At 36.8% G+C, this 24,097-nt stretch overlaps 1 protein-coding gene across 3 annotated transcripts in view; it reads right to left on the minus strand.

Moving 5' to 3' along the window:
• The window catches only part of TAB2 (TGF-beta activated kinase 1 (MAP3K7) binding protein 2), an 89,734-nt gene that overhangs the window by 35,770 nt on the left and 29,867 nt on the right, over positions 1 to 24,097 (minus strand). For 2 of the 3 annotated variants that reach the window (XM_046005553.1, XM_046005552.1), the window contains one exon: positions 10,051 to 10,241. The exons of the other annotated variant lie outside the window; for it this stretch is intronic. In XM_046005553.1, the coding sequence (XP_045861509.1) occupies positions 10,051 to 10,152 (102 nt within the window). In that variant the 5' untranslated portion in view covers positions 10,153 to 10,241. The remainder of the gene's footprint in view (positions 1 to 10,050; positions 10,242 to 24,097) is intronic. 3 annotated transcript variants of the gene reach the window in all.

Raw genomic sequence — 24,097 nt, forward strand, 5'->3', positions numbered from 1 at the left:
AAAAAGCGACCAGATTATTTCTAAAGAATCCTCAAGAGACTGACCAATCACTACTCATAACTCATCCATAAAAATATTTACTGAACACCTAAAATACACATAGTACTCTGAGACTGTGGAAAACTCAATGACATACAAAACCAAAATTTTCCCTAGAAGAGACTTGTAACTCAATTAGAGAGACAAACCATGGATTTATGAAAAATTAACATTATTAAAACAAGACAATGTGCCAATAGTAAGTGGTTTTTAAGTTCAATAGAGTTCGTATTGCAGACGACTGTACAGAGAAATGTGTTAGTAATGGAGGCTTAGTCTGATGGGTTTCATATGCAGTATATGCAGGACTTGCATAGGAAAAAAAGAATTCCTGGGGAAGGAAAAGGCATGCGTGAAGACAGATATTAGTGTGAAAATATGTAAAAGCACATTCTAAACAAGGTTAACTGTAAGAGGCTTAGTTAGAGTTAAAGATTTGTACTGGAGATTTTGTGGAACAAATATTAGGGAAAGCAGATTGGGATTAAATACAGGCATACCTCCTTTTATTGTGCTTTGCAGATACTGTTGTTTTTTACAAATTTAAAGTCTGTGGCAACCCTGTATTGAGCGAATTTATCGGCACCATTTTTCCAATAACATTTGCTAACTTCATGTCTCTGTGCCACATTTTGGTAACTGTTACTAATATTTCAAACTGTATCATTACTATTATATTTGTTAGGGCAATCCCCGATCCACTGATTTTTTTTTTTTTTAAAGATTTACTTGTTTATATTAGAGAGAGAGAGAGAGAGAGCGCGAGAGCACGCATGTGGGAGCATGTGGGGTTGGGGGAGGGGCAGAGGGAGAGAGAGAGAATCTCAAGCAGGCTCTGTGCTGAGCGCAGAGCTTGACCCGGGACTTGATCCCACAACTCCTGAGATCATAATCTGAGCTGAAACCGAAAAGCTGGATGCTCAACAGACTGAGGCATTTAGGTGTTGAATCCAGTGATTTTCGATGTTACTACTCTAATTGTTTTAGGGTGCTATGAACCATAGTCATGTGACATGGTGAAGTTCACTGATAAATGTGTGTTCTGACTAGTCCACTGACTGTTTCCCTCTTTCCCTCTCCTTGGATTTCCCTATTCTCTGTGACACAATAGTGAAATTACCCTAATTAATAATAATAATAATCCTACAATGGCTTCTAAGTGTTCAAGTGAAAGGAAGAGCTGCATATATCTCAATTTTCAATCAAAAGCTAGGACTAAACTTAGTGAGCATGGTGCCAAACAGCAAAGTTGTAAATGCAAAGGATTTTAAGTTCTTGAAAGAAATTAAAAGTGCTACTCCAGTGAGCACATGAATGATAAGAAAGCAAAACTGTCTTATTACTGATATAAGAAAGTTTTAGTGGTCTGGATAGGAGAGCAAACCAGTTTCCCCATTCCCTTGAGCCAAAGCCTAATCCAGAGCAAGGCTCTAACGTCTCTTCAATGCTGTGAAGGCTGAGAGAGGTGAGGGAGCTGCAGAAGAGAAGGCTAAAGCTAGCAGAGGTTGGTTCATGAGGTATAAGGAGAAGCTGTCTCCATAACATCAAGTGCAGGGTGAAGCAGCAGGGGCTGATATGGAAGCAGCAGCAAGTTTTCCACGAGATCCAGCTAAGAGAATTAATGACAGGGGCTACACTAAACAACAAATCTTCAATGTAGATGAAACAGCCTTATATTGGAAGAAGATTCCATCTATGCCTTTCATAACTATAGAGGAGAAGTCAATGCCTGGCTTCAAAGGACAGGCTCACTCTCTTGCTAGAAGATAATGCAGCTGGAGACCAAGTTGAAGCCAATGCTCATTTACTATTCCAAAGACCATAGGGCCCTTAACGATAATGCTGAATCCACTGTTTTTGCTCTATAAAGGGAACAACAAAGGCTGGATGACAGCACATCTGTTTGCAACATGATCCACTGAATATTTTAAGCCCATTGTTAAGAACCACCACTCAGAAAAAAGATTCCTTTCAAAATATTACTGCTTACTGACAATGCACCTGGTCACCCAAGGAGCTCTGATGGAGACGTACAATGAGATTTATGTCGTTTTCACACCTGCTAACACAATTTCCATTCTACAGTCCATGGATCAAGGGGTCATTAGACTTTCAGGTTTATTTTTTAAGAAATATACTTTGTAAGATTATAGCTGCCATAGACAGTGATTCCTGTGATAGATCCAAGCAAAGTAAACTGAAAACCTTGAGAGCATTTGATTCATGGGAAGAGGTCAAAGTAGCAACATTAACAGAAGTGAGGAAGAAGCTGATCCCAACCCTCATGGATGACTTTGAGGGGTTCAAGACTTTAGTGCAGGAAGTAACTGCAGATGTGGTGGAAAGAGCAAGAGAATTAGAAGTGGAGCCTTAAGACAGGACTGAGTTGTGTAATCTTATGATAAAACTTCAATGAGTGAGGAGTTACTTCTAATGAATGAAAAAAAGTGGTCCTTTTGAGATGGAATCTACCTCTGAAGATGCTGTGAAGATTGTTGAAATGACAACAAAGGATTCAGAATATTACATAAACTTAGTTGAGAAAGCAGTGGCAGGATTTGACTGATTCCCATCTAGAAAAAAGTTCTTTCTCCTGTGGGTAAAATGCCATCAAACAGCACAGCATGCTACAGAGAAATTGTGAAAGAGTCAATTGATTTAGCAAATTTCATTGTTGTCTTATTTTAAGAAACGGCCACAGCCACCCCGACTGTCAGCAACTACAACCCTCATTAGTCAGCAGCCATCAACAAGGAGGCAAGACCCTCCACCAGCAAGAATAGTGCTACTCACCGAAAGCTCAGATGATGGCTAGCATTTTTTAACAATAAAGTATTTTTTAATTAAGGTCTGTTCATAGTCTTTTTAGACATAATGCTACTGCACGGTCAACAGACTATAGTATAGTGTAAACCTAATTTTTATATGTACCGGGAAACCAAAAAATTTGCTTGACTTGCTTTGTTATGACATTTGCTTTGTTGTGGTGGTCTGGAACCAAACCCACAATATTTCCATGGTATGCCTATAATTAAGAATTTTGAAAAATGAGTCACACTAAAGTCTGGACTCTGATATAGGCAATGGGGAGAGCCACTGAATATGAATGAATGGAGAAGTGAAGACGCAAGAGTAGTTTGGGTAGGTAGTCTGTTGATAATCGAGATGAATAGGAGAGGGAAAATTTCTTGACAAGACCACTACTGAAGACGTGAAATAATGACTGTTTGACAGTGGACACAAATTATGAAAGACTACAAATAAACAGTCAATAACAATTTGACTATAAGAGAGAAAATGACTTCAAAGAGGACTGGAAGATTAGAAGCCTGACAGAAAGAGGTCAGTTTTAGACATAAAAAAGATGAATAACCAAGTTAAAATGTCTATAGGTGGTTTGATAGAAGAGAAAATCTAATTAAAGGAAACTGAACTACAAAAGGCATCTTGAGGTACTGTTAAGAAATGATGGTCCATAGTCTGAATGGGTAATGCCAAAACAAAGTTAGTGAGCAAGGTTTGACTTTTTTTCCTCCCAACTTAACAGTTCATTCTACAAATGAACTCATTCTACAAAAATTCTTTTACCCTATTCCTAACTCCGAATTAATAGACATTAGTTTTTCAAATAAAGTTTAAAACTTCACCACAATCTTTATCAACCAATTACTGTCATTATAGTTAGATCTTATCTTTTGCCAAACCTAATTGGTGCTTTTTGCTTCAAGCTAACTTTATTGCTATTCCTGTAAATTCTCCCCACTAAACCAAAGCTTGCAAAGACCCCATCTTCTCAACCAACATCCCCAAAGTAAAATGTGTATTGTCTACTTAATCCAATCCCACACTTCCTTTTTGAAAGTGGATACTCATTATTTACAAGTCTTCCTCCTTAATTCTCTTGAGCTCTCAAAAATCCCTTCAATCCTTTATCAAATCTGATTATTCAACATGTTCTAGTCCCAGTAATATGCTAGTAACTCAGACGCCCTTAGGTTTCTTAAGAAAGACATCACTTTCTTATTAGCAAAATACTGGTAAGTAGTATATGTACAGGGATTTTATAAAGCCACAATAGGATAAAAGAAAATGTACTTTTTACTAAATTCATCTAATAGATATGCCCCAGCTACTCCCCCCACCAAGCTAGATCAAGTCTCTGACATTATTTCACTTTTATCTGTAAATACTTGTTTTTTTTTTTTTTTTTAAAGATTTTTTTTTATTTGACAGGGAGGGAGAGAGAGAGAGCGACAGCAAAAGGGAACACAAGCAGGGGGTGTGGGAGAGGGAGAAGCAACCTTCCTGCTGAGCAGGGAGTCTGATGTAGGTCTCAATCCCAGGACCCCGGGATCATGACCTGAGCTAAAGGCAGACACTTAATGACTGAGCCACCCAGGTGCCCCCAGTATGTATCTTTTTTTTTTTTTAAAGATTTTATTTATTTATTTGACAGAGAGAGATCACAAGTAGATAGAGAGGCAGGCAGAGAGAGAGAGGGAAGCAGGCTCCCTGCTGAGCAGAGAGCCCGATGCGGGACTCGATCCCAGGATCCCGAGATCATGACCTGAGCCGAAGGCAGCGGCTTAACCCACTGAGCCACCCAGGCGCCCCCCAGTATGTATCTTTTAAAAATAGGGACCTAGGGGCGCCTGGGTGGCTCAGTGGGTTAAAAATAGGGACCTAGAAAAACATAAGCACAATGACAATATCATACCTTGAAATACTCAATACTTAATATCACTTAAAAAACTCAATACTTAATATCTAAATAGTGTTGAAATCCTGATTGTGTCATAAATGTCTTTTTAGTTAGTCTGAATGAGGATCTAAGGAAGGTCCACATATTTAATTTGGCTGATATGCTTCCTAGATTTCTAAAAATAATTAATCTTCTCCTCTTCTAAAAACTTTCTAGTCATTTGTTTGTTGAAAAACTTGATCATTTATGCAGGAGAATTTTCCATCTAGACTGGATGGGTGCACTCTATGGTGTCAAGTTCTGCTATATTTCATTGTGAACTAGTAGTTGTAACTCTATGTATAAGCAGGTACATGTGCGAATTTTTGGCAAGACTCTTTATTGGGTCTGTTTCTTATTGCATCACACAGGGAGACAAAATAATGTCTGTCTGTCCTTTTGTGATCTTAAAGCTGCCTGGCAGATACCAATTTTATCAGCCAAATCCAGCTAATGATTTCTAGCCTTATTGACAATTCCTGTTTAGAATCTTTATCTCATTCAGGGTTGCAAAATGGTGATACTGGTGATATGCTAATTATAAGATTGGTTCTTCATGTATTAGCTGCAGTTCTTCATCAGAGAACTTGTTCTCTTCAACTATTTAGTACTCTTCGCACAGAAGAAACAGGATAAGTAAATTCTCTGTCTACTGGTTTTTAGAATAATGAACTGACGCCCTCAGCAACGTCCAAAGGTTACTAAGATTTATTTTCAGTATCGTCATAAACTTCATTATGTTTAATGTCCTGATGTGCATCAATTTTTTTTAACGATTTTATTTATTTGAGTGAGCGAGCGAGAGTGAGTGAGAGAGAGAGAGAGAGCGCGCGCGTGCACACAAGTAGGGGGAGGGGCAGAAGGAGAAGCAGATTGTCCACTGAGCAGGGCGCCCGATGTGCAGCTTGGTGACCTGAGCCACAGGCAGATACTTAACTGACTGAGACACCAGGTGCTCCTATGTATATCAACTGATTGCAGTCATTGTATCCTACCTTTAGGCTAAGTGGGAATGATTTCAAGTTGGCTCATGTGTACATGGCATGAACCTAGTAGTCTTTCATAGCTTCTTTGTTTTCTGATATGACAAGAAGTCCAAAATCATCTTGTATATACCCCAGTTACTTTCAGTGAGACTTCCTTTAAGTGTAACAAAAGGCATGGGATGAGTTTCCAAAAGGTTGAAAATCATTGCATTTTTGTATATATGCAAACCTGCATTTATTCTCTTCAAAGCTACAAAAGGTCTGACTCATTATTTCCAGTTCCTCTTTCATTTTCCCTAAGCTTCTTGCACAGAGATGGAGATTACAGATAGTATCAAAATATCTATGAACATCCTTCTCTAACTGTGATTCATTCACTCCTTCAACCAATTTACTGAACTTCCATTAGGCAAGTAGAAAGGAATACAACTGCTGCAGAGGATCTCATGGTCTAGTAGAGGACATTAATGTGTTCACAAATAAATGTAATATAGAATGACAAGTGTTTTAATAAGAATTTGGATAAGGACTATGGGTGGAGGTCATCTGAAAAGTCTTCAACTAAGGATATGGTACTTAAATACTAAGTCGTACAAATACTGAATGAACACAACTATTGCATTGCTTTGAAGAGAAACAGCATATTTTAAACTTATAAATTCAATTGTCATTTTAAAAGAACTGAAAAATTTAGTTAAAAAAGGAAAAAAATCAGTGTCAACTATGTAATATTTTTACACTACTCTAAGATTTAATTATAAAATAGGAACAAAATTTAAAGATATGAGTAACACCTGTTGATATTATTGCCATCTTAGAGAATCCACAGCACAAGGAAATGCTGTAAGTAGTTCCAAACAGACAGATTTGAGCAGTAAATAAAGTCAAGAAGAGAAAAGAGGATAGATACTTCTGTTCTCTTAAGAAGTCAGTATTTAAGTGCAAATATACAAAGTGGCAGCATAGCATGATCCTTTGATGACTAATTTCTTATATTCTCTTTACCATGTTTTTTTTCATCTAGTAAAGTTCTGAACCAGTATTTGTAGGGTGGCTCTCCCAAGAGAGAGCCAAGGGAGAGAAAGGACAGAAGCCCACCCAATTGAGAAAGGGATAGCAGCTCCCAAAAGAAAAGGCTGTCACCAATTAAGAGATGTTTAGAAGTACATTTACAGGTAGCTAAATGTACCTTTACTTTAAAAATATCTCCCCAAATTTGGAAAGATGTATGTCCTAACCATATTCCCAGAGGAGCCTTCCCCATTCCTTTAACATTTGTTATATCAGCTGAAACCCACATTACTTGGATGCCCAGAATGATTACCAACTCAATTTCAAAGAATGCGGTCTCACAGGTAATTTGCAAGCAAAACAGATTTCATTTTGGTTATCACTAGATGCTGGGAAGCATGCCCTAGGGAAGTTTGTCCTTGTAAAACCAGCTAAACACGGTAAAAGTGATATTACCGGGTGACCGAAAGAAATTCAAAATAATTTCTTTTCTTTTTTGGTAAAATTGAATACATGCTTACTTATTACATTTAAAAAAACAGGTAATTCATTTATACAGATCAAAACAATAGAGAAAGATATATGTTGAGGTGTCTCACTTCTACCTCCATCCCCATCTGGCCTGTTCCTTCTTGCTCACTATGGGTGACTATCTTTTATTAATTCTGTTTTTCATCCTTCCAGTATTTCTTTATGGAAACAAGGACAAATATACACGTGTCTATATATTCCCCTATCCTCATTTATTTTTATTTTTAAAAGATTTTATTTCAAAGAGAGAGAGAGAGCTTGTGTGCAGGTGCATACGCGAGGAGCTGCGCAGAGGGAGAGGGAGAAACAGACTCCTCACTGAGCAGGGAGCCCCTTGTGGGGCTTGATCCAGGACCCTGAGATTAGGACCTGAGACGAACGTAGACCCTTAACTGACTGAGTCACCCAGGCACACCCCCATCCTCCTTTATACATACTATCCTGCATTCTGTTTTAATACACCCTGAAAACCATACTGTAGCATTTTTAATTTTTTTTGAAAATATTTTCAATAATTCTACAAAATGCTTCCAGTTAAGGTTCTTCAAAATCTCTACAGCTGTACTACTGGGAAAGTGTTCTGGATAGTTCTTTCGTATCAAGTCTTATAACATTTTATTGAAGAACCTATTATTTTTCTATTTTTCAATGACTCACTGAACTCTCTTGGTATAATGTTATTTTACTATAACATTAAAAGTTAGAAAAGTTAGAAAGAGGTACCTGGGTTCTACGGGGAAACACCTCTTCCCCCGAACCTCCTCCCACACCATCTCTGCTCCTCTGCATACTTTAACTTCTGACTCTACTCTTACTACTTTTTTTTTTAACTTTTCATTTTTTTCTTTTACATACTATATCAACTAATATGGACTACTGATTCATTCACCAAATATTTATTATAGGTCTTCTACTACTATTATTATTAGTAGTAACGGGTGCTAACATTTATTGAGCACTCATGAATCAGGTATCCTACCAGTTGTTTTACCTGCATCATCATATTTAATTCAGTGTGGAGTTTTCTTTTTTTTTTTTTTTCCAGCGTAACAGTATTCATTGTTTTTGCACAACACCCAGTGCTCCATGCAATACGTGCCCTCCCTATTACCTACCACCTGTTCCCCCAACCTCCCACCCCCGACCCTTCCACTGTGGAGTTTTTTATTCCCACTACACAGCTGAGGAAAATGAGGGTAGAGAGGTTAATTAAATTACTGTTAGTAACTGTTAAAACTTGAACACAAGTCTGCTTATCACCAAAACATACACTATTTATTTACTATTTACTTTTAAATTTTATTTTTACTTATTTATTTCTCCCTAATTTTACTAAGGTATGATTGAGAAATAAAAATGGTATATATTTAGGCTGTAAAATATGATTTTTTTATAAGTAAATACAATATTATGACTTAGTGTATTTATACATTGTGAAATGATCACCACAATCCAGTTACTCAAAGCATCCACCACTTCACAGTCTTCCCCCACCCTCATGTGTTTTTTCAGTGGTGGTGAGAACACTTAAGATCCACTTTTTCTGAATTTCAAGGACACAATACAGAATTATTAACTCAAAATATATGCTCTTAAACACTATACTATAGAAAAAGCCAGGCGTGTTCAGAGAATTTCAATCCAGTTGAAGACGTCTGCAGCATAGGGTGTGAAGAGGAAAGACGAGGCAAGACAGCAGGCTGCAGAAAAAGGCAGGATTCCAGATCACAGACCTAGTACGCCCTAGTCATGACATATGAACTTTATTCTGAAGGATATGGAAAACAATCATGAGGTTTTTAAGCAGGTAAACACATGACAAAACCTGCATTTAGAAAGACGCTTTGTCAGAAGTGAGGTGGATGGACTGGAGAGACCAAAACTGAATCAGACTAAAGGCAAGTAATTAAATGTACAGATAAAAGCTGATGAGGGTATGAACATAATGTAGTCACTTGGCATCAAATACAGATGTTGAGCCTTTAAAAATTTCATGCAATTTCAAACTTTAAAAATAATTTGTCAAGTAAATACATCTGAGCCCAAATTATTTTTTATAGCTCTATTTTTAACAAGCTGAAAGATTTCTAGTTTATCAAATGAGAAGACACAACTATCACTAAATATTTAGAATTATGGATTTCTAAAATTGTACATACAGAAAAATGTAAAAATTTATTAGATGGTTAGTGATATTAATTGGAAAACCTCCAGTTCAAATTAAAAATATATAAAAACATGTTTTGTTTTTATATAATTTTTGACCTGAGGCATTGTTGAAATCCAATTCCTTTGCTTTACAGACAAGCAAACTAGAGGATAAAGAAGGCATATTACTTACAAGATTGGCTTGGGGTGCTCATCTGGGATTAGAACCAGTGTTTCCTGACTCCTTATTTAATGACTTTCTCACTTTTATATGGAGATGTGGAATTAAAAACATTTTGCCAAAACAGGTGGGGGGTGGTGGGGAGTGAAGCAAGCTCACAGTAAGTACGGACCACATACCAACATTTTCTACCTGGCTCCAGTTTAGTCCTCACGCCTACTTTACAAGGTAGGTGTCATCTGTATGCCAGAGCTGAAACACCTATTAAAGGCCACCTGATGATCAGACACCAAAGTTCATTTCTTTTCATCACAGCACACTAATGCTAACAAGAGGTAAGAGCTTTCTTCCAACGTGAAAAAAACAACCACCCAGGTTTGTATGAATGAGTTCAGAAATCAATGCACACTGACCTGTAACATGCACCTGGATACAACAACTTCAGGTACTTCAGGGAATTTTTGTCGCAGGTCATTTAAAACCTGAAAATCAATTTGGTGGCTTCCTTGGGCCATTCGTATATTGCCTGATCAGGACTATTTGTACAGTAGGCAATTCTAGGCCTTAGTGGAAATAGTACTCATCTCTTCTGTCCAAGCATTTTCTGTGAAAGAAAGAAAAAAAATTTTAATGACAACTGATTAGAGAATGAATATTGTTGTGGATTTAAAATTTCGATACATAGGGTACGTGCTTTAGTACTGAACATTTAATATAAGTTATCAAAATACTATTAAGTCCTATAATATAGCTTTCCATAGAGTTGTACTGCCTTTTCAATTTATAGCTCTTGCTGGCAAACTTTTAGACTAATTCTTATCTATTTGTATGATTTATGATGGCTGTTCCAAAAGCTTTTAAGAAACTATTGTCAAGGATGTCTTCCCTCATTCTTCTAAAAGGGGAAAACGAATAACTTCCCTACCATTTTTCTTAATAATCTGAGGACAGACTGAGGTACGTAATCTTATTTACTCTATCTATTATTTTTAAAGTTTGGATCCCGATAAAGTCTGGTTCTACAAATGACTTTGCATGCTTTGTCTAAAAATGATCTATAACCCAGTATGTTTGATACCTTAATTTTCAGATATACTTAATCCTTAAATGTGCAATGAATTAAAGTATTTTACTTCCTTTTTCTAATAAAATTAGTACTTTAAAAATACTAATGCTTGAGCCTCAACCCCAAAGGTCCTGATTTAACTGGCTGGGGAGTAGCCTGGGCATACGGATTTTTAAAACTTTCCCAAGTAATTCTCATATGTGGCCAAAACCGAGACCTACCTACCTTGTTTTTATTCTTAATGCAAACCATGTTTAATCTTGAAGAAGTCTTTGGGATATAAATAGTATGTAAGTATATTTAACTTAAATAACATATTAAAATATTTAAATATCATGCTATTTTCTTAATCATTTCAGTTTATGATAAACTTAACAAACAAGACCATCGCTCTAAAACATATTTCTGATCTGTAGTACTTCTCTTTTAATTTTGTTAACATAAGCTTAAAAAAAAAATATAGACCCGTAAACCCCATGAATATAGGAATCAGGTCCCTTTTTGCGTAGCTAGCACTGTATAGGTGTTCAGTGTTCAGTGGAACAGTAGCTATTAAAGTATTTTTTATTAAATTTAGTTATGGAAGAACTCCCGAGTGCTCAATAGAATATAAGCTCATTTATATATATACATAGTAAAAAGCCTTTCAGCTTTTTATTATTTAATTAAATTCCTTAATTCTTTTGTCTATGTGACTTTTCACAGGTAAAAGCTATAATGGATTATAGAAGAAAAGAGAAATACTGAAAATTAGTAAATGATACTTAAAAGAAAATTAAGGCGTGATTAACAGTAGTGCTCAACTTGAAAAGGCCATCCTGAACTTCCCTCCAGCTATCAGCTCATTTCTCTGCCCCTTCCTTCTTCTGGGCGAAAACTACTTGAACAACCCTTGTTTATATGTGTATCTTCCTTTCCTCCCTTCTAATCTCTTTGAAACCTACCCCAAACAGGCTTTCCCAGTTTTTCACCACCGAAACTGTACTTATCAAAGCTGGGGGAGAACTTCAGGCTATCAGACCGAAGGAGCAGTCCGCAGTCCTCATCCAGCTTAGGACTCAGTCAACCAATCAATCCCTCTTTAAACAAGGGCTTCACTTGGCTTCCTAGTTTTATACTCTTCTGGTGTTTCTCCTACCCACTGGCAGCTGCTTTTTAGTTTTGTCAGATCTTCCTTTTCTAGACAACTAATGTTGGCAGACAATGGAATTCAGATCTAGGGTTTCTTTTCAACAATACTGATATTCCTCTGCAGGGTAATCTCATCCAAATATACTGCTTTACACAGAGGCTTTGCAAACTTATTTCTGATTTAATAAATAAATAAATAATAAATAAATTTATTTATTTTTGCTCTCCCTTGAGGCTATATAAGTGTGGACTTATATAGCCAGTTAGTTACCTGCCTCATGTCTCCTATTGGACATCTAAAACTCACTTTAACTGAGTATGCCCAAAATTAAACTCAACTCTCCCCATCCAACCAATCCCTCCACAGTCTTTTTCATCCCAATAAATGGTGCCGTCATATATCCAGGTGATCCTTCTTTCACGTCCCATATCTAATTCAGCATCAAGTCTTGTTGGTTTTATCTGTAAACAGTGTTTCAAATTGGACCACTTTCCCTGACCTATTACTGCTCTCATCTGAGCCACCCCTATAAGTCACCTAGACTGCCTAGACCGCCGCAGCAAAGGTCCCTTAACTGGTTTCCTCCCTGCCTTCACTTTCTGCTCTACCCCTGCCCCTCACTCTATTGAGCGAAGTGATCTCTGTGAAAAGTAAATCAGGGCAAAATCCCTTGCTCGAGATCCTTCAACACAAGGCCCCCAGATAACTCCCACCACTCAGACTTCACTTCTATCAATCTCCTGGTTCCCTCAATTCTGGTTAGTTCACAAAAAAGCCATTCTTTCTTCCCTCAGGGTTTTTGTACTTGCTGCGCCCTCTACCTGGAATATTTTACCCTCAGACACTAGCACGGACCCCTCCTACTTCATTACCATCTCTGATCAAATATCACATTCTCAGAAACAGTTTCTTTGACCCACCTCTCCAAAATAATGCCACAACTGTCTCCCCCACCCCGCCCCATCACATCCTCACACCCTGCTTTTCTTCATAGCATTTGTCAATACCTTGATATGTATTTATTCATTACCTATCTGTTCCCACAATGTTAACTCCACAGGATCAAGAACTTTGAAGTTCACTGCTACATCCTCAGGATGCAGATCAAATGTAACATTTGTTGGATGAAAGGAAGGTTTTACTGTATAGTTTCTTCGTATTATTTTACTTCTAAAACACATTTAAAATTATCTAGATTTGGAAATTTTTACACAATTTGAGGGAGAGGCAAATAAATAAATTTTTAGTCTAATTGAGTTAGACCACCTTTATTAAAGGAGGATGAATCATGAATATAACTTTTGACTGATTCCATTATTACAATATACATTTCCAAGATTCTTTGAAAAACTCTTATCACACCTGCTTTTCTTATAAAAACCATCAAGTGCACAAACAGGAAAATTGTTCAAATGTACAACTGTATTTTAGTGATTCCACTTCCTGTAATGGCCAAGTAGCTCCTACTAGATCAACTCTTTCATAAACAACTATAAACACTAAACAAAGTATAAAAACAACTACTTGAAGGCAGAAAGCATCAATAGCAAGAGAGGGATGGTGGGGAGAAGGGAGTCAGAGTCAGTACTTAGAAGGTAACAGCATGGGGTGATTTTCCTTTTTTTAAAAGGAATTGAGCCAGAGAACAGGTCCCAGCTGGTTTGGGTAGCTGAAACCTAGACAGAAAACCTACAGGCCTACTTGTTTAATGAACCAAAGGATAGACTGGCATAACCAAAACAGCTGAAAACCTAGTAAGTAAATCACAGAAAGAGAGGAGCACCCAATCCTGCGTATAAATTCTGCATACATCTCTGATCCACAAACTACACACATGTGGGATTCCAAGCAGCCCGGCCAAAGCTAAAATAACTGAGATTTCAGAGTCTATATTTGGGAGTCCAGCAAAGTTAACTGCCTACTAATACAAGCAAGCAAGCAAGTAAGCAAGCAAGCAAGGAAACCAACCAAACATCAATACTCAGAACTGGACGAACACAATAGAATCTAGCGTCTTTATACGTCATTTTCATAAAAACACGTAAAGAATGGGAAAAAGTGACCCATACTTAAGAAAGTAGGCAACCAAGGGACACCAAGCCCAAGACAACCCAGACACTAGAATTATTAGCGCATAAGGATTCTAAAGCAGCTGCTTTAACTATACTTAAAGATATGAGGACAAATATGCTTGGATCTCAGTTAAAGGAAAACAAACAAACAAACCCCAAACCAGACACTGTATTTTAAAAGAAAGAGAGAGAACCAAACTCAAATTCAACAAGTGAAAAATAAAATGTCTGAGATAAAAAATTCACTAGATGGATTTAACCGCATACTAGAAATGAGAGAATAGTCAGTGAACTTCAAGACAAAGCAAAAGAAATTGTTCCAAACTGAAGGATGGTGAAACAAACAACAACAAAAAAGACTGGTGGTAGGGTGGGTGAGGGGAGGAAGAGAATCTCAGGGACCTATGGGAAAACATCACAAAGTGTAAGGTACCTGTAACGGGACACCCAGAAGGATAGGGGAGAGATAATGGGGTAGAAAAGAACTATTTGAAGAAATAATGGTTAAAAATTTCCCCAAGTTAGTAAAAGATATAAACTTACAGATCAGGAAGATCTTAATCACCTCCCCAGACACCCTGGTGGCTGCTTTTGGTTGGGGGGGGGGTCATCCCACACATAAGGCAGAAGATGGTGGCTACAAAGACAACAAAAAAGTTGCTGGAGTCAATCAATTCTAGGCTCCAGATCAACTCTAGGCTCTAACTCCTCATGAAAAGTGGAAAGTGCTTGCGGGAGCAGGAGCAGACTGTTAAGATGATCAGACAAGGCCAAGCAAAACTGGTCACCCTCTCCAACAACTGCCCAGCTTTGAGGAAATCTGAAACAGTATTATGCCACACAGGCCAAAAATGATGTCTGTCACTACAGTGGAAATCGTACTGTATAGGGCCTAGCATTTGGAAAATTTTGCTGAGTATGGACTGGTTACCACTGATCCAGGTGATTCTGATATCACTAGAAGCATGTTAGAACACTCTGGTGAAAAGTAAATCATGCAAAATGTTTATAAAACCGACCAGAGCCTGTTTGAATCAACAACAACACAAAAACAAACAAAAAGAAGATCCTACTCAAGAATATCAAAGCCTGAACAGGTTAGACTCAAACCTTAAACAGGAAAAGCCCAGGAAAACCACACAAAGGCATAACTGTCCAACTGCTGAAAATCAAGGAAAAATGTTGAAAGCGGCAAAAGAAATGACAGAGGGGAAGAATAATTCCAGTGATGTCGACTTGTCATCAGAAACTTGGAGGCCAGGAGACAGTCAAATGACGTCATATAAGTGCTGAAAGAAAAAACACCAACCCACATTCTATATCCAGCAAGAGTAAACTTTAAGGACAAGGCAAGATAACTGTTTTTAATGTAGCCTTTGTGGTGAGTAAATAAATTTTACAACTAAATTAATTACTGAATCAAACAATAGATGGTATTTAATTTTAAAAGGAAAGCCATGCAATATAACTTAATCTGGAAAATTATTTCTAATAATAAATGGAAATATATTTTCCATGGTTAAGATGCAACATGACTACTCCTTTGAGAAAATAAAGAAACCATACTTTCTAGAAATGTTTCTAGCATCAGGTGCAAAGATTTGGCACCAAACTGTTACCACCTCAAATGATCTAGGAGGATTAATTTCTTAAGGATTCTAAATTGTAACAGAAAATATACAATACTACAGAATCTAACAGTAAATATCCTTTCTTAAAGAATATGTGAACAATTTATTTCTGACCCCTCAATTATCACGAGTGTGCAGAGAGCCAAGTATGAGAACAGGGCTCACCGACACCTCAAGCCATGATAGTTAGCAAGTCTTCACATTCACCATCACTTATCACGGTGATTTTTTCCAGGACTCTTAAGAGTAGGCAGCATGGCTAACTTTTTAACTGTACCCACAAGTAGAGACCATGGTCCCCAATTAAAAAAACAACAAAGAGAAAAGCAACAGGACTTACAGATCTGATCAAAATTTGGGCATTTATGAGGCAATGAGATAAAAGAGTGTTTAAAACTGGACAATCATTCTCTAATTATCTACAACCCATACACTTAAGGAGTGCCCAGAATGCAGCAGATACTGTGCTGAAGATACAAGTAGTAGTCTGTGCCCTTGCTCTCCAGGTCGAAGAAATTCCTGGATCAGAGGCACACAGACACAGGTTTATAATTCAGATAGTTATTTGAACTGGTGCACTATTTTACCTTCTATCTGCCTCCTGTTATCAGTCTAGCTTGTTGCCACCATATTTGTTCCACCTCTTTCATGTTCAGAAAGAGACTGGAAAGGAGCAGTGTACATGAGGAAAAACTGTAGAGCGCGGAGAGCAAGAAAAATGTGGGGCCCAAGTCCTGATGTGCCTTAGAGGCCATTAAAATTTGTAAGTCTTATTTTCAGAGTAATGGGAAGCCACTGAAGATTTAAACTCAGAGACAGGGAGGGAGACCTGATCAAGAAATCATGTATGTATGAAGAATGGCTATGGTATAGAGAAAAGGGCAAAATATAGAAGCCCCATTGGCAAACCACTGCTGGAGGCTAGCCAGGAAATGCTAATAGCTTGTCTCTGCAGAAACAGCAGTGGAGGCTGAGAAGGAAAAACTGAAGGGGTATTTAGGAAATAAAATTAATAGAACTTGTTGATGAATTAAACACTGGGGTAAAGAAGTAGGTGTCAAGGTCAGTTTCTGATCTATGAATGATAGAAAAGGACCAAGAAAACAAAGGGTAGATTACAGGTTTGGTGTTGAACATGTTAAGTCTCAGGCACCTTTAAAATACCTAAAGAGATGTATCACAGAACGAGTAGAGATTGTTATATATATATATATATCAATATATATATATATCATCTAGCATTTGGAAAATTTTGCCGAGTATGGACTGGTTACCACTGATCCAGGTGATTCTGATATCACTAGAAGCATGTTAGAACACACTGGTGAAAAGTAAAGCATGTAAAATGATATATATCTTCCAAATGTTATAAGGGTCTAGGGCTCAGAGAGCAGGTCTGGGCTACAGAGAAACATGAGAGGCATCTCTGGTGTTGACATTAATTAAAACCTGACTGTAGATAATCCTAACATATAACTTAAGAACACCTGAAGAAAAAGATCCTTGGTTATATTATGTATAAAACATTATACAATCATTATTCATTTTTCCTTAAAGGCCAACATTCCTTCCAGCATAAAAACCTGAACAGTATATACAAAAAAATGATTTTAAAAAATCTTACTAGTTATTTGTCTGGGAAATATTTTAACATGACATATCCTATATTGAAAATTTTAAATAAAATTGTAAAAACAAAAACATGTACACAGTTTAAGAGCCAAAAGAGTACTACAAAACTTACCAGGGAAACCAGCAACTTCCCTACCTCATGCCTTCCTACTCTTATTCTATTCTATAGAGTAACCACTGTTAACACTGGGCTTTTTCTCCACATTCCTATACAAAGTGATTATGGGGTTATGTCTTGATTTTTCCAATTTCACACATTATCTATGGATTTCCTACTGTGGAAAATGAAGATTTAGCTTTGTAATTCAGTTCTTGAATATACACATACACCATGCTTCTCAACTCCTATGCCCATCAGCCCAATTACTCATTTCACAATTTTTGCTTAAACCTGTATTCAGTGCTTATTTCCTTTTTTTTTTTTTTTTTTTTGGTAAATGCTGTTAGCCTAGCCACTTGGTCTGTTATGGGGGATGAGATCTATCTTCCAAGGTGCTTTCCTATACTAGCATTTGGGGAAGAAAAGTTTGAGTGTTCTTAATTAAAAAACTGTAGAATATTAATCATATGTGATCAAAAGCTAGTTTTCCATCAAGTACAATGAACAAAGCTTTTGCCATTCTCACCCCACAGGACATGAGAAAAAGGGGCATGAAATGGGTGAGGTGAGGTGAAGGGGAGACACTACCATTCTACCGAAGTTACAGATTTAGATGAGACATGTTACTTTCGCAAGCAAACTGCCTAGATAAGATAAAAAAAAAACCAAAACTCTAAAACAATGATGATGGAGATATGTAAAAGTATATCAAAGACAACTGACTACTGCTGACCAGGAGGTACCATACAAAGTAAATGATGGAGCAAACTTTTAAAATGAAAGGAACAAATGACAAGATCCAACTTTTAAAATAAAAGGAATAACTAGTTATGTACCTTGTATAATTTAAGCTTGACAATCAAAGTATTGGCTTTTACTATTAAAGTCTTACCAAAAAAAGAAATCAGTGAATAAATTAAATGCCACTCTGAGACAGGCTTCAGATTTTCCCAAAGAACAGAATTTCAAGAAACAGCATTCTACACTTTAGCCATTTGTTTCTAAACTTTTCTGGTGAAAGAGCATGTTAATGGTTAAAAGCAGAGACAGCACTGCTAAATATTTCAACCTCAATTCTGTATTAATGGGCATTGTCTCATTTAATGAGATAAAGTATATAAAGTGTACAGTATTTGACACATAGTGGTGGCTGCATAAGTATAAATTCCAGGATTCTATAATTTTTCTCACTTACTTATGAAATTGACTCTGCCTCTTACTTGCAGTATCTTCTTGGGCAAATCATTTAACTTCTCTGTGCCTCAGTCTCCTCATCTATAAAATGGTGATGATGGAGTAGCTATCTCATATATTATTATGAAGTTAAATGAGCAATACATATAAAATAATTAAAAAGAGCACAGAGTAAGTACACAAGTAAATAAGGTAGCTTATGTAAGTGCAAGTCACTAACACTATCATTCTTTGTAAAAATGGAGAAGAGCTCAAGGAATTTCAAGGATTAGTGATAACATAGTAAAAGTAAATTGCACTGCACCTGCCTGCCCTGTAGCAAAACATATACACTGGTAGTATTATTATTTATTCTAAATGCCATGAATTCCCACAAAGTACAAAGGACCAAAACCTTAGCAGAAAATAGGGCTGCAGGCTACCCTACCTGTAGAACATAGAGACAAGTGACTGAAATTCTGTAGCCTTTGCTTTCCATGTATATGGACAAATAACCCAAGTAACGAGGAAACTCAGGCAAAGCTCCCTGCGAAAGCAGTCAGTCAGTCCCAGGCCATCCGTGAGGGCCAGATGAGTGGTATAAACTGTGCTGTATGTGTTTAAAGGGCCCTCTGGGCTGAGGGAGAGACTGGGAGGCTCTGAATCATGGGTACTTAGCAAGTTTAAGAATATAAAAAAGAATGAAATCTTGCCATTGGCAACAACATGGATAGATCTGGAGGGTATAATACTAAGTGAAATAAGTCAGTCAGAGAAAGACAAACACCAAATGATTTCTCTGATATGTGTTCATTAAGAAACAAAAGAACAAAGAAAAAAAGGAGAGAAACCAAAAAACAGACTCTTAACGATACAGAACAAACTGGTAATTACCAGAAGGGCAGTGGCTGGGGTGCGGCGAAACAGGTGAAGGGAGTGAGTGCACTAACTGTGATGAGCACTGAGTAATGTACAGAACTACTCAATCACTACATTGTACACATGAAACCAATGCAACTGTAATGTTAACTAAACTTAAACTAACATTAAAAATAAAGGTTTAGGGCGCCTGGGTGGCTCAGTGGGTTAAGCCGCTGCCTTCGGCTCAGGTCATGATCTCAGGGTCCTGGGATCGAGTCCCGCATCGGGCTCTCTGCTCAGCAGTGAGCCTGCTTCCCTCTCTCTCTCTCTGCCTGCCTCTCTGTCTACTTGTGATCTCTCTCTGTCAAATAAATAAATAAAAAATCTTAAAAAAAAAAAAAAATAAAGGTTTAAGTATGAGGCAAGACGACCAAATAAGAGCCAGATTCTGGAGACAGTGAATCAGTCATCTGTCTGGCTAGAAAAAAGGAGGGACAGAAGGGAAGAAGGGGATTAAGAAGTAAGAGTTTGGGGTGGGAAGTAGTTACAGGAGAAGATGAGAAAGGCCATTATTACAGAAGACCTTCCTTGAGATACAATAACACTATAAAGTTCTAATATTATTATGTAAAACTATATACATATTTTTTCTTTGCCCCATTCTTACATGATTTTTACTGGAATAAATGTAATTATTCTAACAAAGGAAAATACAGTTCAAGTTGAATATCAAAAAGAAACAATGAAATATATACAACTATAATTCACTTCTCAATTAGCATTAGGATTCTCCTTTAGCTTATGGATCAGAAGGTGAAGTCTTCCCATTTTAACCTACATACCATCTCAAAATTAAATTAATAAGTAAATAAATTAATTTCTCAGAGAGAGAGAGAGAGAGAGTACAAGCAGGGGGAGCAGCAGGCAGAGGGAGAAGCAGACTCCCCACTGAGCAGAGAGCCCGACATGGGACTTGATCCCAGGACCCTGGGATCATGACCTGAGCTGAAGGCAGACGCTTAAGCGAATGAACCACCCTAGTGTCCCACCATCCCAAAGTTTAATTCTGGCTAATAACCTCAAGAGATGATATTTTTTTCTGTAAACAATGGAATCTTGAGTGGGACAGGATCCTAGGAAATTATCTTGTGAAAGTATATAATTTAAAAGGTCAGAGAAAAGTCTGTTGCCCAGTATACTCCTTTGCTGGACTTCTCTTCCATCTATCTGATTTTATTTCATAAAACCAACCCTTGATGACAAACAAAATTCTTTATGCAAGTCCTTAGTCCCAAAGTGTAAAGACTATCTTGTTCACAGCTGTATCCTAAATACTTAAACAGAGTATGCCAAATATTAGATGCTCAGTAAATATTTGCTCCAGTAAATCTCCATGCATCAGAAAATGCCTAGATTTTGAAGACTACTATAAAAAGTGGCATCTATCTATCCAAACAACTGTTTCCCTTACCCTCAGCTGTTAAGTCAGTGCTGCTAGAGTACTTGTTTTGAAACTTTAAGTTTGTTCTAATGCAACTGAAACAACAGGGAACAATTTGAGCATTAAGTGAATTTTGCTGTGATTTTGCCAGCAAGAAACACTAGCTGAACATAAAACCACACCTAGCTGAAACAAGTTGTGTGAATACACAAAATGTACATTTGAACACACCTCAAACATCTGCTAGCCACCTCAGTTCACCATATCTGCACACAGTCCCACCTTTCCACATCTTGTGTTACAACTTTCCTTCTGATTTCAGAAAACCCTTCCTTGGACCACTTCATTAACAAGCTGCCGCATCTATGCTCATTTCCACAAGCAAACTTCAGAACTTTTTCAAAGTACAATATTTGCTTGTATATTGTGTATGAGTACATATTTCTTAATCATTAACATGTGTAAAACTATACTGTCATTTTTTAAGGTTCCTATCTTTGTTTTGTCGTTGTTCTCTGATAAAGTTTTTGAGTGTTTCATCCCAAATTCCGCTTTTTTCCATAAGCCCTGTGGCTTTTTTTTTTTTTCATGATTTGCATAGCACTGTGATTTTTAGAAACACTTATGTTAAATTTTAACGGAACTATCTGTGCTGCAAAGTCCCTGTGATGTCAGCAACTGTGAATACTAACTTCCGCAGGGTGTCTACTAGGAAGACAGAATGTTTCAACTTATCTCTTTGTTGTCAAAATCATGTTAGTAGTTTCTCATAACTAATTACAATTTATGTGTCTTCTGTGAATTGGCTGACATTATCAGACCATGCAGTGAGTTATTCATAAAGAGTATCCTCATCAGAGAAAGAAGCCTTGATATGCAGGAAGAATAGCTGAAAAATGCTATAATTGTTTTTAATTTTATTAACATATAATGTATTGTTTCAGGGGTACAGGTCTGTGAATTATCAGTCTTACACAATTCACAGCACTCACCATAGCACATACCCTCCCCGATGTCCATAACCCAGCCACCCTATCCCTTCCTACCCCCCAGTAACCCTCAGTTTGTTTTCCTGAGATTGAGTCTCTTACGGTTTGTCTCTTTCCCAACCCCATTTTGTTTCATTTTTTCCCTCCCTGCCCCCCAACGACCCCCGACCCTGTCTCTCAAATTCTTTGTATCAGAGAGATCATATACTTGTCTTTCTCTGATTGACTTATTTTTGCTTAAGATGCTATAAATTTTAAAATTAAAGCAAACTTTGAAACCTTTTAGCCTCATTATGATTTCAGAATTAAACCTTAGGGGAAAAAAAAAAAAGAAATATATTCCCTGTCTAATTACATACACTGTTTTAAGTACCTTTTACTTTACTGATACATTATCTAAGCATCTCATCAAATGCTAATTAGGTGACAGTTGGTGCACCTAACATCTGATTAACCTCAAAAGAATTTGCAAATGCCACGAATTGAACATGAAAAATTTAAAAAAATTTAACAGCAAATTATTAGAATTTTAATTCTTGGAACACGATGTTACAACTTTACTAAGGCAAAACAAACCCTACCCAGACCAAATCTACAATATCAGGTTATTTTCCTAAGAGTTAAAATGTGATAACTATAGCTATGTAAATAGAAAATCTAAAATTCAAATACTATCACCAGTAAAGCCTCAAAACAAGATAATTATAATTCAATTTCAGCATAAATTTTAGCATGAAACAGTTGTAATAGTGAATCACTTTACACAGCCAGTTATTTACAAAAATAAAGCAACGGAAACGTAACAAATCAGTCATCTAAATGTTACTATTTTAAATTAGCTATCATGTTCAAGCTTTTTAAAAGCCTGAAAGCAGCAAAGGATTATGTTAGCAGAAAATCAATTCCTCAACTTTATAACCCTGCAATAATTTACTTTGTAAAGGAAAAATAAACATCAAAGGCTGAAGTATGTAATGATCCATACTACCTCCTCCTAAGAAGAAAACTTCCCAATTTTTTCATTAAACAGATTGCCTCAAGTCGGTGAACGTTTCTTACGGTTAAAAGGCTTACCAGTTATAAGTTCTTCTAAAGGAATGTGCAAGTCAGCCACACTTAGCAATTTATGTACTGTGGTTTTGTGGTGAGTGCTACCATTTTCTAAGGATCAAGAAAAGCGCAATAAATCTAAGACAGAATGGTTATAATTCATCAAAACATATTATATAACCAACTATCTTGGGTGTATTTTCCAATTCGTATCTATTTTTTTTCCAATACATTAGGGCTTCAAGATGGGACACACAAAGTTATCTTTCAGTGCCCCCTTTTTACTGTAATTTTTGGATAATTCATCCTGTGTGTAAATATCTTTAAAAGAAAACATGATATAAATAAATGATATGACAATAAGTTCCTATTATGGGTAAGAGGGAAAAAGAGAGGATAAAAGAAAATGAAAGCACTCGGAAGGACAAGTTAGCATCTTGTATCAACCACAAACATTTGTAATGAACCAATGAACTCAATGGCATGGGAAGATTATAACAATCTGTCCATAGACAGATTGAAATATTAATATTAATCTAAAATGGCATCTTAAGGGGCACCTGGGTGGCTCAGTGGGTTAAAGCCTCTGCCTTCGGCTCAGGTCATGATCCCAGGGTCCTGGGATCGAGCCCCACATCGGGCTCTCTGCTCCATGGGGAGCCTGCTTCCTCCTCTCTCTCTGCCTGCCTCTGCCTAGTTGTGATTTCTCTCTGTCAAATAAGTAAAAATATAAAAAATAAATAAATAAAATGGCATCTTAATATGAAGACGCAGAGAAAGTTATGAGAAGTTTCATCAACTAATCCCCATGCAGTTACAAACACTTACTTGGTCCCATGTTTTTATGGTACATCTCATATAACTTTGCCCATCTTCCTTCAAATGTCATGGTCCTCAACTGACTTTTCCCCAGAGTGGACTTCTGGCCATGTGCTAGATGTATGTGTGTGAGTATGTGTGTATATGTGTGTTATAGCACTGGGTGTGTGTTGATTATGTTCATGAATTACACATTAAATAGGTAGGTATTATTGCTCTCTTATTAACAAAAAGTTTTAACAACTAACAAAAAGTTAAACTGGCAATTTTAAAATTATACACCTATACTTGATTGGTAATACAACTGTGGTGAATGGAGACTGCTATGCCTGCTAATGAAGAAACTATATAAAAAATTATTTGTAAAGAACAGCATTTAAATAAAGCATGTCATTACTATAATAGCACTCAGAACCTTAAAAAGAAATTACAGAGAATTCAAAATGAACAAAGGTGAAAATTTGTAACAGTATTAAATTGAATCAAGTCTCTAA

The sequence above is a fragment of the Meles meles genome, chromosome 5 (assembly GCF_922984935.1).
Source record: "Meles meles chromosome 5, mMelMel3.1 paternal haplotype, whole genome shotgun sequence".
NCBI classification, from domain to species: Eukaryota; Metazoa; Chordata; class Mammalia; order Carnivora; family Mustelidae; genus Meles; species Meles meles.